Source organism: Monodon monoceros, unplaced genomic scaffold (genome assembly GCF_005190385.1).
Source record: "Monodon monoceros isolate NGI ecotype Baffin Bay Population unplaced genomic scaffold, NGI_Narwhal_1 Super_Scaffold_5, whole genome shotgun sequence".
NCBI classification, from domain to species: Eukaryota; Metazoa; Chordata; class Mammalia; order Artiodactyla; family Monodontidae; genus Monodon; species Monodon monoceros.
This window is the reverse complement of record NW_021703782.1, coordinates 101,014,674-101,029,998: the sequence shown is the minus strand read 5'-3', so window position 1 is coordinate 101,029,998 and position 15,325 is coordinate 101,014,674. Positions and strand designations below refer to the sequence as shown.

Here is a 15,325-nt window from a genome sequence, read left to right as displayed (position 1 = left end):
TCTAAGATGTGAGCAGAGCTTGGTGGGCTGCCTCCTATAGCGGTGGGAAGGAGAGTGAGGTTCAGTCTCACAGGCATCCCTGGGCACTACCTCTGCGCCAGCCTTGTGCTGACAGGAGCCCGGTGCAGAAGACAGTCCATGGGAAACACAGTCACAAAGAGAAACACAAGAGGGAAAGTGCTGTGAGCCTTGAGAGTTTGGCACCGGGGCAAAGGGAGACCACATCTGATTGGGAGGTGAGTTCCTGGAAGGCTTCCTGTAGGAGGTGTCTGGAGGATGGCCAGGATGTCTCTGTCTCTATCAAAAAAATTTTTTTAAGTATAGGAAAAAAAAAAAAAGACAGAAAAGAAGGTAACAAGCACTTCTATTTTCACAACCCCAAGTTACCACACTGTCAAGTTTTCAGCTATATCTATATATGTGAGATGACATTAGGTATCCTTTAAGTCATCCCCCCACCGCCCAGTAGCAATCTACCATTATGAATTTGGAAAGTATCCCTTCACAACCCTCCCTTTAAAAAGACAATTTTATAATGCAAAATAAAGACAGGCATAGTTTAAAAAAGAACTGCTTTGTGTTCCAGTCATTCTAATTTACATAAGTGGTGTCACACTTTTTATATGACTCCGTTTGCTTTTTCCGCTGCCCCTTAGAATATGTTTCGGGAGCCCTATTCTTATTGAAACATATGGCCCTGACTCATCATTGCATTGGATGGATGCACCGCATTTATTTATCCCTGGAATGGGTAGGGTTTCCACGGATGCAGATAATCAAGGGATAACACTGGAGGTAGACAGAGCAACAGCAGCAAAAGCATGGGATAGGGAGGCTGGGGCCCATCTGGGGGCTGGCAGGGGTCCAGGGTGGGGGAGCACAGGGCACTTGAGGGGGGAGCTGGGGGAGGTCCCATGCCTCAGGCCAGGAATCTGCAGTTGGCATGCTGGACATCTGGGATTGTGGGGACAGGCCCCCCCCTTAGAACCACCCGCACAGCCTTCACAATAATTCCACTTATCCACTCTCCAAGTCCTCCCTGGGGAGGCCTCTGTTACTCTTTCCATTAATTGTCTCATTAATGACCCACTGAAGTCAAGTACCCATTGTTCTCCCAGGCCTGGGGCAGCCTCCCTGGCTTTCTCCCCCCTGGGATTCGTAAACGTCTTTCCTTCCCCTGCTTTCTTTTGGCAGGCGCCCTTATCTGGTCCCTGCAGCCCTGGCCCGGCTGGTGCTGCCTCTTCCTCCACCCACACCCTGCGCTGCAAACCTGGGAGCCCCGCACGGCAAAGCCGCCCGCCTGGCTCACTCTCTCCCACTCTCTGTCTCTGCCTGCCTTGCTTAGCCCGCGTCTAGGTGTGTGTCTCTTTCCATTTTTCTTTTCTTTCTTTCCTTTTTATTTTTTTAAACCATCTCTCTGTTTCTCTCCCTGGCTTTCTGTCGCCTTCTCTCTTTGTGTGTACTCCTCTAGCTCCCTCTGTGTCTCCATCTCTGCTTATCCAGTGTCTCTCTTTAGGAATACTTGTTAATGGTCTCATTGTCACCATCTGTTGCTGTTTCTGTGACCGTCTCAGTCTCTACCTGCTGATTCCTGTGCTTGTACACGTGCAGGGGTGCATGCGGGCGTGCGTGTCTTTGTCTCTCTCTGATTCTGCCCCTCTCCCTCCCTCCCTCTGGCCCTGCGTGCATCTCTCTGTCTCTCCCTGTCGGTCTCTGTCTCCCTCTCTCCTCTCCCTGACTCACCTCTCCCTGCTCATCCATCCTCCCTGGAGGGTCTCTGAACCCTGCTGATTGACTATTGTCCTGTTCCAACCCCTGCCTCACGGCCACTGCTTGCTCACCCACTGGGTCCCTGACACCCACAGAGGCCAAACCGCCTCCCTCCCTCGCTTCTCTCCCAGGTTACAGCTCCGGCTTCCCTGGGATGACAGCCTCGGGGGGTGTCAGCTCTAGGAGTAGGCGGGAGGTCCCACAGCTCCCAGATTGTGGGATTCATGCATCGGTACAGTTAAAAAAAAAATGGAGGGGACCAACAGAAGGTGACCAACTGTTGAGTTTTCTAAGCGAGGATTTTTTTTTCCTTAGTATTACCAACTTCTTACCATTCCATTACAGAAAGAATATTTTAACACCAAAAACAAAAGTAGGAAGAGCAAGATGTAAAAATACAGAATAAGGGCTTCCCTGGTGGCGCAGTGGTTGGGAGTCCGCCTGCCGATGCGGGGGACGCGGGTTCGTGCCCCGGTCCGGGAGGATCCCACATGCCGCGGAGCGGCTAGGCCCGTGAGCCATGGCCACTGGGCCTGCGCGTCCGGGGCCTGTGCTCCGCAGCGGAAGAGGCCGCAGCGGTGAGAGGCCCGCGTACCACAAAAAAATAAAATAAAATAAAATAAAATAAAGAATACAGAATAGTCCTTTAAGTTAAATAAATTTAACTTTATGGAAACATTTGCTACATTGCCTTTGTCTTACTTATTTTGCCTCAAATGGGTGTAAATGTTGTCAGGGAGCAGCAGCGGTTCTCTGGCTGAGGTGGAAACCACTGATCTTGTCCAAGCCCTTCCTTGGTACCCATAGGGAAGTGGCAGGACCTTTACTGATGTTGGAAAGGGCAAAACTGGGACAGCGCACGAGCTCTCACTGGCCACTTCAGCACCTCACAAGGTCCTTTCTAGCTCCTCTGGTCTCTTACTTAAAATAATGTATTGAGGTGGGCAGACACCAGACTCCCTGTGTTCTAAGTCTTCCTCTGGTCTGTGTGTCTTTGAACAAGTAACTTAACCTCTCTGTGCTTCATGTTTCCTCATTTCTAAAATGAGCAAACTAATCATCTCTAGAGTTGCCTAATACATAGCAAAAGCCCAGGACTTGTTATTCTTAACAGCAAAGAGGGGGTGATTTCAGCTGATCCGGAGGGCAGCCTGGGATTAGGGAAGGAAACTTCTCCTCCTTTCTTCAGAGATCCCATCTAACATGCTCAGGCATCACAAGCCCAGGAGCCAACACTCTTGTCACCGAAGCTGACACTCCCAGTAGGAGCACAGGCGAGCCTGCTCAAGTGGCATTCGTGGCCACAGGCGCCAGCAAGGGTAGCCTGGGTGGGAGAGGAGTATGGTGGGTGCCGGGGATCCTGGACGCTTGGGAGGAAGCCGTTAGGAGATGCCCAGAAACTCCCGAGGCGAGGCTGGAGGTCTCAGCAAGCAGGTAAGAGTAATTATAGAGAAACTTTGGGTTACTGATACAAACTGACTTCATTTGTATTCAAGGCCTGGCAGGCCCATTACAATCGGACAAACATTTCCTTAACACCTGCTCTGCGCCCAGCACTGTGCTAGTCAGGGGACCAAAGGTTAAAAATCAGGGGGCTTCCTTTCAGGGGACTTACACAAGGCTCACCTAGTGCCAGTGGTGCTCTGCCTCAGAGGCAGGGCCGGAGAGCCAGCAAGGCCTGCCTGGGACATGTGCCACATCTGTTCCCGGGGTCGCACCACTCAAGGGTGGTTCACACCACTCAAGGGTGCACCCAGAAAGGAAAGCAGAGCACTTTGTAGCCGGAACTGACAGGACCTGGTGACTTACTGGATGAGGGGGTGAGGGAGGGGGAGCACAGGTGGCTCCTGATGTCCCGGCTCGGCACCTGGGTGGAGGTGATGCCATTCCGAGGAAACGCAGGACAGGGAGCAAGCCTGGGGGGCACCTGCAATCCGAGCAGGGCCGGCGGAGTTCGGGTGCATGAGGCCCATCCAAGTGGATGGCATACGCAGGTGGCAGGATGAGGAGGAATAGTTAAAGAAATGGATAGGTTGGTGCAAGGAAGGATGCGGGACCAAGGCCTTTAAAGGTTAGATAGAAATTTTGCCTACTGGGTTGCGCAAGGATTTAAAGGAGCACACACCAGGCAAAGAAAAGAGCCCAAGAAAAGACATGGAGGTGAAAAAAAGCAGCACAAAATGTTAGAAAAGCTAATAATTCCATTCAGCGTAGGCACTAGCTGTATTATTAGAGTAGTCGTGGGAGGTGTATCACAGCTAAAGAGAGAGACTGCAGAAGTTACTGAATGCCAGGGAGAAGAGTTTGGACATAATTCAGCAGGCAATGGGGAGCCATGGAAGGTTCTGGGGTAGAAGAGTGACATCATAAAGGCTGTGTTTCAGGTTGATCTAACCTAACAGCACAGGATGGATTAAAACAGAGACTAGGGACTTCCCTGGTGGCACAGTGGTTAAAGAATCCGCCTGCCAATGCAGGGGACACCCGCTGGATCCCTTGTTCCGGAAGATCCCACATGCCGCGGAGCAACTAAGCCCGCGCGCCACAACTACTGAGCCTGCGCTCTAGAGCCCGCAAGCCACCAACTACTGTGCCCGCGTGCCACAACTACTGAAGCCCACGCACCTAGAGCCCGTGCTTCACAACAAGAGAGGCCACCGCAATGAGAAGCCTGCACACCGCAACGAAGAGCAGCTCCCGTTCGCCACAATTAGAGAAAGCCTGCAAGCAGAAACAAAGACTCAACGCAGTCAAAAATAAATTAAAAATAAAACCCAAAAAACAGAGACCAGAAGAAAGGAATATAAGAGACAAGGATCATCACTCATTTATTCATTCAACAAACAGTAACTTCCTCTCTGCAGAAGCAACCCTTCTCAACCTAATGCTAATATGTATAAAATAGATAACTAATATAGGAACCTGCTGTATATATATAAAAAAAACAAATTAAATTTTTTAAAAAAAGCAAAAACCCCCCACCAAGTCACCTAGTGTTAATATTGCACAGAAAGAAAGAGTAAATGGGTTCTACTAAACATATCAGTATTATCAATAAATATAAACGGGTTGAAGTCACCTATTGAAAGGAGTCGCATATATACAGAAAATAGAACATTTTTCAGCATTAAAAAGGAAGGATAGGGGCTTCCCTGGTGGCGCAGTGGTTGAGAGTCCGCCTGCCGATGCAGGGGACACGGGTTAGTGCCCCAGTCTGGGAAGATCCCACATGCTGCGGAGCGGCTGGGCCCGTGAGCCATGGCCGCTGAGCCTGCACGTCCGGAGCCTGTGCTCCGCAATGGGAGAGGCCGCAACAGTGAGAGGCCCGCGTACCACACACACACAAAAAAAAGTAAAAAAAAAAAAAAAAAAAGGAAGGATATTCTGACACACGCTACAACATTATGCTAAGTGAAATACGCCAGTCACAACAAGACAAATACTGTGTGATTCCATTTATATGAGGTACTTAGAGCAGTCAAATTCATAGAGACAGAAGGTAGAATGGTGGTTGCCAGGGGCCGGGGGAGGAATGCGAGTTGTTTAATGGGTTCAGAGCTTCAGTTCCACAAGGTGAAAAGAGTTCTGGAAATTGGTTGCACAACAATATGAATGTACTTAACACTCTTAACTGTACACTTTAAAACGGTTAAAATTGGCAAATTTTATGTAATGTGTATTTTACAACAATTAAAAATAAAGATAAAAATAAGAAAGGAGTTTTAGAATGGTTCATAGAACAAAACCCAACTCTACAAAAGAAATACACCTGAAATACTGATTCAAAAAGGCTAAAAAGAAAGGAATGGGAAAGATACACCACGCAAACTTAAACAAAAGGAAAGCAAGGGCTGTGATCTTGATATATGACAAGACAGAACTCAGACTCCTGGCACTGAATGGAGCGAAGAAGATAAGAGTCAGGCTATCTCTGCAGCACCACAACACACCAGCGCTTTCACAGAGCAGAAATTACAGGAAATGCAAGAAGAAATAGAGATGCTCGTTAACAGAAGGCTAAAACATACCACTTTCAGCCCAAGTCTCATCCGGGGTCAAAAAATCAGTAAAAATACAGAAAATCCAAACAACATAATCTATAAAATACATTTCCTGTAGATGTAACAAAACTTGTACTCCCCCACCAAAATAGAGAGTACACCTTTTCATACACATCATGAAAACTGGCCATTATTAGAGCAAAAGAAATTGCAAAGCTTCGTCCAATGGTTTCTATGGGATAAAGGATGTAGAAGAACTTTGAAAATGAATAAGCACCTAGCCAGCATTAGTTACTGAGGCTGTCAATACTATTGTTGTTGTTATTATCATTATTCACTGCTGGGTGGTCTTTCCGCTCTCTCCCTGGTTCTGACACGTTCTAGAGGAGTCTGTCAAACAGGGGAGGTATAAATATGTAATCTTTACTGGCTCCATAAGAGCTACCATTTCTTCATTGTTTACTATGTGCCAGCCACTGTACTGTTTCACATGCAGTCCTTTACTAGAACGAGCTGTTTTATCAAAGCGAGCTTTCTGCTTCTCTTATATCACCTTCAGGGCCCACAAGTGTGCTGGGTGCATTCTGAGTACGTGCTCAGTGAAGACTTACAAACTGAAGCACACTGATCAAGGAGCCCACTTTGAAGTCAGATCTGAGTCTCAAACTTCACTTTGGCACTTACTACCTGTGTGACTTGGGCAAGTTAAATACCCTTTCTGAACCTCAGTTTTCCAATATGTAAACACAGATAGGAGTAATACCTACACCAACTAGGACTGTTCGGAAGTTTAAATGCAGTAACGCATGTAAAGTGTTCAGCATGGTACCTGGTCCACAGAGACACTTAATATACATTAGTCTGCGGCTGACTAGAATCTACCAAAGAGATAAAGAGCAGAACTTACCAAAGAGATAAACTTAGACTAGGGGTTCTTTTTTCTCAAAAAAAAAAAAAAAAAAAAATTTTTTTTAAAAGTAGAAACATCTTCCAATGCATGTGAAATGATTTTTTAAAATATCATATGAGTGATAGTAAAATAAGTTACAGTACATCCTTATTGTGGAATACCGTAGGAATACTGTATTACAGTGAAAAAGGATGAATTTTATCTACTTGTTCACACATGGCTATATGGCCATGATATGCTGGGGAAAAAAAAACAGCAAGCTTCAAAACAGGAACAGAATAGTTCCCATCCTTGTTTTTTAAAAATTATACATGCATAGAGAAAGGTCTGGAAGTATATACATCTAATTGTTAAAGGGAGTACAATTCAGGACTTGTGGTAAGTGTCTCTTTTAACTTCTCACATACCTTTCTTTTGTATTTTTAACACACACACACGTAGAAGAAAGAAGAAAAAAATAAACAGAAAAAAAAAGTTCTCAAATTCTCTTTGGCCTGTATTTTTCGTGGGACTTTGAAAGCTGTTGAACTGAATAGAGGAGGTGGTTAATTCTTCTGGCAAGTGTGAGAATTTCCATACCCAGCTTTTCTTTTTGAAAGAGAGAGACTGAAGGAGGGAGAATGAATTGCTCCAGCATTACTCATTCCTCAGCACATCCAAACAGGTAGTCTCACTTGTCCCTGCCACCACTGCAGGCCTGACACACAGAGTAGCAGAGAAACTCTCTGATAAATGTCAACTGAAATAGAGCAATCAGCTGAAAGCCATTTGCTGAGCTGTCTGACTGCCCTGGGCTCCAGGTTTTCCTTTATTCATTTATCATGATATACGGCTTTGGCCAACATACACACAGGAGAGAAATTGTTGACATGTGGAACCCAAGTACAGAAAATCTTTCATTCCCGCCTCCTCCCACACCCCTACCCCCCCTCCCCGGTCTGTTCACCAAATAAGTTTTTGTTTATTTAAAGACTACAGAGGATTTGGCTGTTAAGAACCAAATGCCTTTGGAGTGGAGTTACAACATAATTTATCATTTCCTCTGTTTATTAAAAAATCCTGCATCTTTGAGAAGCACATTTGCAGTGATTGGGGGATTTCGGCCACTCACAAAAGACTGCTGCAAAGCCCCTGCCATGTGGCTTACTCCAAAAAAGGCTCCTTGATTGCTATTTCTATCCCTGTCCCTCCCCCAGCTGACTTCCGATCGTGTGATGGCTGCTCAGGGCTGGTGAATGGGGTTGGACTGAGGACAGGTAAGCGGGGCAGGAGATTATGGTTCGCTTCTTTCATCTTTGACCTAATTCTGACCTTGAATCCCGCTGGCTGTCCTGCAGCTGCTCTGCCAGTACAAGCAGAGGGAGAAGTGCAACCCTTATTACCTCTCGCACAGGACAGAGTCTGAGAGGAGTCAAACAGCAATGATAACTTGGATGCTGCTTCGAAGGGAGGCAGCCAGGCCCTGCTGCTGCCAGAGTGGGTTCCTCTCTAAAGGCAGACATCTGGCAGAACTGTAATAAACTTCCCACCTTCCACCCAAGACATCATAGACAGCAGCTCAGGCCAGTGACCATGCACCTCTCAAAGACAGGGGTGACATCTCACCCGTCTTTGTATTCCCAGCACAGAGCACAGTACCTGGCACAAAGTTGGTGCTCACCGTTTGGGACAGCAGCAGGACGAAGTGGGAGGAGCACAATTGAGATCAGGCCTCAATGTGACTCCCAGGTCTGCCAGTTGCTAGCTGTGTATAACCCCAAGCAAAAAATCTTAACCTCTCTGAGCCCTCCCCTCTCTGTAGAATGAGACTGACAATGAATAATGAAACCCTCTAACACTTTGGGCAAGTTATCTAATATTGTCAAGTCTTAGTTTTCCTATTTGTAAAATGGAGATAATACGCATCTTGTGAGTTTACTGTGAAGATTAAAAATATTACCTAGAACTGTATCTAGCTCATGATGGCTATATTATGAATGAATGAATGAATGAACAAAAGAACAAAGGAAAAAAAATTACTGGGGGGGAAACCTAACTTAACCTAGTACCCAAAGATGAGCCACAATAAAGCACTTGTCCATCAATAACAGGTAGGCTCTGGGGACAGGGATCTCATTACCAAGTAAATGTTGAGGACAAAGGAAAGAGTAGAAAATGACAGAATAACCGTGTTAAGACCGGAAAGAAAGGAAAAGAAGCCAGCATTTGTTGAGTAGCTACTACGTGCAATTCATTCACAGCACATTTGAATGCCTACTATGTTCCAGGCATTATGCTAACTTCTAAGGAAACTAAAAATATACAGACTAATTACCAAAAAGAACAATTAAGGTTCAGATAAAAGCAGTGGACAGTGCTAGAAGAGCCAATAACAGGCGTCCTAGGTTGGGGGAAAAAACGAAGACTTCCTCAAGGAAGTGCTATCTAAGCTGAGAGCCAAGGATGAACAGGACCAGCCACGTGAGGAGTGGGAGAATGGTCCAGGCAGAGAAAAGAGCACGTGTGATGACTCGGAGGCAAAAGCACTGCTCTGGATGCTTACACATAGGTACTCAGAGATCATTAATTCAGACTGAGTCCATCCTTTCCTTTGCGGTTGTTATTCTTTCCAATCAATTTACTTAGATTTTATTGTTTGGTTAGAAAATGGGCCTCTAGCAAAGGTATCCAGGCACAGGTGAAGGCCCACATTGGCCCAAGCAGAGTTCAAAGGTGGGGACAGGGCCTGACTAATTGTTTGAAAAGGAGGCTACCAAGGTGAGGCGCAGGCAGTGCCAAGCCTGCCAATGGTCCTGACAGCTCGGTGATGTCACAGTCAAGGCAAATGGCCTGAGGAAAGGCCCTCTGTCAGCAACAGAGACTCTCTGAGGGCCACCCAGGCCAGAAGGTCCAGAGCAGATGGGGTGGACAGGGGACAGGAGGAAGGGAATCAACAGTGTCCCACTGGAAGGCTGGGCCTTCCAAGGACTGACAAGTGCATGGGGACAGCCTTCCGTGTGGATGGGGTAGAGAGGTGCCAATTTGCCACCCATGGGACCCACTAGAAACTGGGCTTGGGAGCACTGCTGGCCCCTGGGGGATTTTCATCCAAGGAGTTCTTTGGTTTTCACTGCCAGATGTCTGTCCAGCTCTGCAACTGTGTCGTCGGCCATTTGGCTGATCTGCAGAAACACAAAATGAGACAACCTGATAACTGGGGCTGAGAAGGGGAGGGGAAGAAATATTCCAGAACTATGAAAGGTTATCTGGGAAATAATAATGGTGACAAAAGCTCACATGGATTGCATCCCAGCCGGGCACTCTACTAGAGAACTTTGTATACGTACTCTTAGTGGCTCCTAACAGCAAGAAATAGATACCATGTGATAGTATTATCATTCCCATTTCACAGAGGAGGAAACTGAGGCAGTTAAAATCACTTGTTCAGGATACACAGCTAGAACGCAGCAATGACAGACTTTAATCCCAGGTAGTCTGACTGCACAGCCCAAAATAGTTAACTATTATTACAGAGTACAGAGAAGCCAGTCTTATCTGTCCCTTAATGAACATCTAGAATTTCCTACACCTCAGACACTCTGCTATATAAAGCCCTCATACCAATTAATAAGGAGAATATTAAGATCCCAAGAGACAAGCAGAAAAAAAGTACTGAAAAAAGCTGAAGTACCCCTGGTTAACAAACATGGAAAATTCAATAGACACTGAAGAAGTGCAAATTAAAACAAGACATAATTCAGTTATCATAGTTAACAAAATTTGATGTTGTGGTTTTTAATTATAATATTCAATGCCAGAGCTATGGTGAAATGGATAAACTCACATATCACCGATAGGAATTCAAATTGATGCAAATGTTCTTATTACCATTTTTTAACCCCAAACTCTCTCAACTGGGAAATTACCACATAAATGGAATCCGAGAAAATGTTCTTAAGTTCTATATGCGAAGATATATACCAAAGCTTATAATCATAAATCAGAAAATTTAAAATGACAGCACATGTAATTGAATACATACAGCTGTTAAAAAGGGTTAAGACTGGAGAGGGTATAAATATAAATAACATTCCAGTATATAGCTCTGAAATGTCTGTTTTATAACAAGCCTGGATTGCTTTTGTAATCAGAGAAAAAGAAATAATGTTTCAAGATATTATTTATAATATCATGGAAACATGCTCATGTTACCCTTGAATTAAAGAAAAAGCAGAATACAAAATGTGTATATACATAGTAGAAATGATCTCAAATACGTTAAAAATACACGTTTTTTAAACTAAAAGAAAATGTGTCAAAATGTTAATAGTGATTATCTTTTAGTGATGGGAAGACAGGAAATGTATTATTCATGTCGGTATCTGTCACATTTAGCATAAAACTTAGTACATAGCAAGTGCTCAGGAAATATTTGCTAAATGAATCATTATTAGTTTTCTGTGCTTTTCTATATTCTCCACACTTTCTGCAATAAACATATACTCCCTCAAAGAATGAAAAACAAAACACAGTACAGAATTTAGTGAGTGTTGCAGCCTCCCTCTCATGTCTAAAGGGACCTCAGGCAGGAAGCCTCAGGCAGGAAGCTTTGAAGGGGGCTGCGTGGTGCCCAGGATCTGTGTGCTCAGCCGTACAGCGGCTGTGTGACATCTTTATTTGCAGACCACAGGCCCTGGCCAGGAACTGGGAAATAAATGCACTGGAAAGGATTTGGAGCAATTGGTTCCAGGCAGGGGGACAGCCAGGTTCTTGCCATAGCAGCAGCTGCATATTTTGTAGTGGGGAGAACAAGGCTTTCCACTGGGGCTGTCGGGCACTCCGGAACAGGACCAGCTTGAAACAGCCGCTTGGGCCTCCTCACTCAGCCGACACAAACCCTTGACAGGCTTCTTGTGCCCCCACCCCGAGCAGCCGCCTTGCATGGGGTGTGGCGTGGTGCCCAGCAGCACTTCAGCACCTGCAGGGTGGCAGCCTGGGATGGCCAGGAACGAGGGCTGCAAGCCTCCTCTGGAAAAATGGTGTTTGGGGCCAGAGACTGGGACTGGGGGGAGGAAGAGTACCTACAGGAACAATCTGATAACATGCGTCATGGGTTAAATTCTCAGTGGGGTGACAATGTGCAAGTTCCCACTTTGAATCTCAGTTTCCTCATCTCTCAAATGGGGATGCTACTCCCTTCCTCAGAGAGTAACTGTGAGGGTTAAACAAAATCATGAATATACAAGTACATTTAAACTGGTTATTTGCTATGCAAATGTTGCTTGTGTTACTCTGATTTTTACTATCACTTTCTGACTTCTTTTCAAACTAATCAATTGATGAAAATATTTACTAACTCTCTGCCGTATTATAGGCACAAAGTGCCCTTGGGACAGTCCACCTGCAAGTTCCTCTTCTCCATCTTAACATAACGATGATTAACAACAACAAGGATACCAACAACAGCATCTATTTACTAGGAGCCCAACACTGGGCTAAAAGCTTTACATGCATTATTTCACATAATCCTCAAAATGTATGAAATACTATTATTGTCTCCCTTTAATATACTGTGAATATTAATGATTTCACCTGACAGTTGCACAGTAGTTCACACTATGCAGAAATGTTTTGTCCTCTGTTACTTCGTTCAAATCCAACAACGTTACATACCTCTACTATAAGGCAGGTGGGACAGGTATTATCCCCATTATACAGAGGAGTAGACGAAGGCACAGATGTTAACTGACCTGCCCAAGATCACATAAAAAATCAGGGGTAGGTGAGTTCTTGGCTCAGAACTCACCTACCCCTGATTGCCAGTTTAATGCTGCTACTCCCTTTGGGGAGCCCACAGAACCTGGCCTAGTCCTTCCTCATTCAAGGGAGGCTGTGCTAGACTCATTAAAACAGTTAATCCCGTTCCCATATTCAAAGCCATACGGTTGAGAGAGACAGGAGTAGGATGGCAAAGAGGGCAATTACTGAAGACCAGCAACCATACTGGCTACTTGAAAGTGTGTTGTGTCATTTGGTCCTCTTACCAATCCTGTGAGATACGCATTACTTCTCCCACTTTACAGATGAGGAAACAGGCCCAGAAAGGTGAAGCCGTTTGCTGACCTTAACAGCTGAGAAGTGAAAGAGCCAGAATTCGAATCCAGCCCAGTCTGACTCCAGAGCAAGAGCCCTTTCCGTTACAACATGCTGCCTCAAAAAGATGATAACGTCGTCATCAACATCATCATCACTGTCATGGTCATGATCGTCATCATCACGTTGGCTCCTTATACGTTCAGGAAAATGAAAGGCAGAGACAGAAAAGGGAGACGGGCGAGAGCACACAATACACCCCTGGGGCAGGCCTGGGGAGCAAAGCTCAGGACGCCCACAGTGCCGGTGGGTGCTGCTCCCACCCACTGCCTCACTCAGTCCAGCCTTCCTGCCTGCCTGCCTGCCTGCACAGTCTGCTAGGAGCCCTTCAGCCCCACTAGCACCCAGCTTCACTTCAGAGCGGCTCTGTTTCTCAGAGAAAAGCGGCAGTGAAAGGATCTTGGCCAGATTTACTGGTGGTTTCTGCCAAGTGCTTTAATGTTCAGCAGACCCATTTATGGCGACTAAAGTGAAGGTGAAACAGCAGGCTGACAGATGTCAGAGTCCCAAGTGGGAAGACCCTGGCCCTTCCTCAGCAGAGCTGGCCTGGGCTGGGGGTTGGGAAGATTGTAGAGGAGAGGTGGGGATCAGACGTGACTGCAGGAACAGGACCTACAACTGAACCCTTTTATTCTTATATACCAAAGATGAAACACTTTTATAATACAGCTTAAAAAAATCTGACTCAAAAGAATTTTGGAAATTAAAAAAAAAAGAATAAAATTACAATTGTTCATAATCCAAATGACCACCATTAACATTTTGAAGTAAATAAGCTGCCAACTTTTTCACATACATGATATTTTTTCATTATAAAAATGGAATATTATAGTGTAACCTACCTTAAAAAAAATACATTCCGAAAGCATTTACTGTATCTGTAAAGTATAACTGTCTATATATAGAGATTCCAGTGAATGGATGTAAAGCAAGCTATTTTCCTACTATCAGAAATTTAGACAGTTTCTAGTTTTCTATTATACATAATACATCAATGGACACTGCTGTAGATAAGATTCTTGATAACTTATTTTACTTTACTTTATTTTTTTATTTTTATATTTTTTGCGGTACGCGGGCCTCTCACTGTTGTGGCCTCTCCCGTTGCGGAGCACAGGCTCCGGACGCGCAGGCTCAGCGGCCATGGCTCACGGGCCCAGCCGCTCCGCAGCATGTGGGATCTTCCCAGACTGGGGCACAAACCCGTGTCCCCTGCATCGGCAGGCGGACTCTCAGCCACTGCGCCACCAGGGAAGCCCTTGATAACTTATTTTAAATAAATCCCTAAGTCAATGAATCAGAAATTGTATGGGTTTTGGTATATACTACATTATCCTCTAGAAAGGTTTATGGATTTATAGAAAGAATAAATCTTTTCTGCAGAGTGTGGAAGTAAAAACAATACTTCTAAGATGAGCAACATTTTAAGTTCACATTAAAAATTCTAGGTTCAAGTGTTAGGGATTAGAAAGGCAAAAAATTTTTAAAATATACATATTCTAAACACGCTGCAAGTGATTTAGACAGCACATATCAAGAACCTTAAAAATATGCAGCCCCTTTATGCCATAATTCCACACATGAGACTCTACCCTAGGGAAGTCATTTCAACAAAGATTTATCTATAAAAATATTCACTGCAACCTTATTTATAACAAAAAATGTTTAAACAAACTAAATGTTCAACAAGAGGGCTTATGAAAGTGAATTATGGTATAACCACAAGATGGACTATTTTGCAACCATCAGAATGAGGCTGTTTACAAAGACTTTTTTTAAGGAAAAGAAAATGCTAATAGTCAATGCTAAACAGAAAATAAAAAGCTGGATACAAAATTGTACGTAAACTATAAGTTTTCAATCATGTTAAAAACTATGTAGTTAAAAAAGGGGAAGGGGGAAGGAGAAACATCCCCAAATGTGGGACTATGGGGTGAATTTTTCTCCATTTTTAAGAATAGTCTTCTGAATCCTCTACATTTTCTACAATGAGCCTACACTGCTCAGAAACAAAGTAAACAAATACATTTAAAAAAACTTTTTGATAAAGCAACAATCAGCAACAATCAGCCCCTGCCTTGCTTATTTAAAATAAATAAATAAATAAATAAAAACAAAAAAATCACACCCAAAACTCCAGATCGGTGCCTTCTGTTGGGGAAAAAGGACAAAATGAAGTGTGCAAAAAGACAATTAATATTTACTTTACTCAAGCTTTTCTGTAAGAAGTTAAACAAAATGATCCCCATTTGAAGGCATTACCAAAAATGTTAACATTGTTTCACATATCCCTTCAGTGTGGGATGAAGAAAACACTTATCTGAATGAAAGAATAAGAATGACCATCATTACAGTGGCTTTACTCAGATATGTGGAGAAAAAAAATCCATAAAGGTTAGGCACAAAACAGTAATAGTATTTCCTCCCTCCCTCCCTCCCTCCCTCCCTCCCTCCTTCCTTCCTTCCTTCCTTCCTTCCTTCCTTCCTCCCTTCCTCCCTCCCTCCCTCCCTC

General features: G+C 44.5%; 1 protein-coding gene across 2 annotated transcripts in view; it reads right to left on the bottom strand.

Annotated features, from left to right (window-relative positions):
• Positions 1-15,325, bottom strand: part of MRRF (mitochondrial ribosome recycling factor) — a 67,201-nt gene that overhangs the window by 2,040 nt on the left and 49,836 nt on the right. Inside the window, exon 7 of one of the 2 annotated variants that reach the window (XM_029202996.1) lies at positions 7,619-9,842. The exons of the other annotated variant lie outside the window; for it this stretch is intronic. Coding sequence (XP_029058829.1) covers positions 9,765-9,842 — 78 coding nt within the window. The 3' untranslated portion in view covers positions 7,619-9,764. Of the gene's footprint in view, positions 1-7,618; positions 9,843-15,325 lie in introns of those variants that run through there. 2 annotated transcript variants of the gene reach the window in all.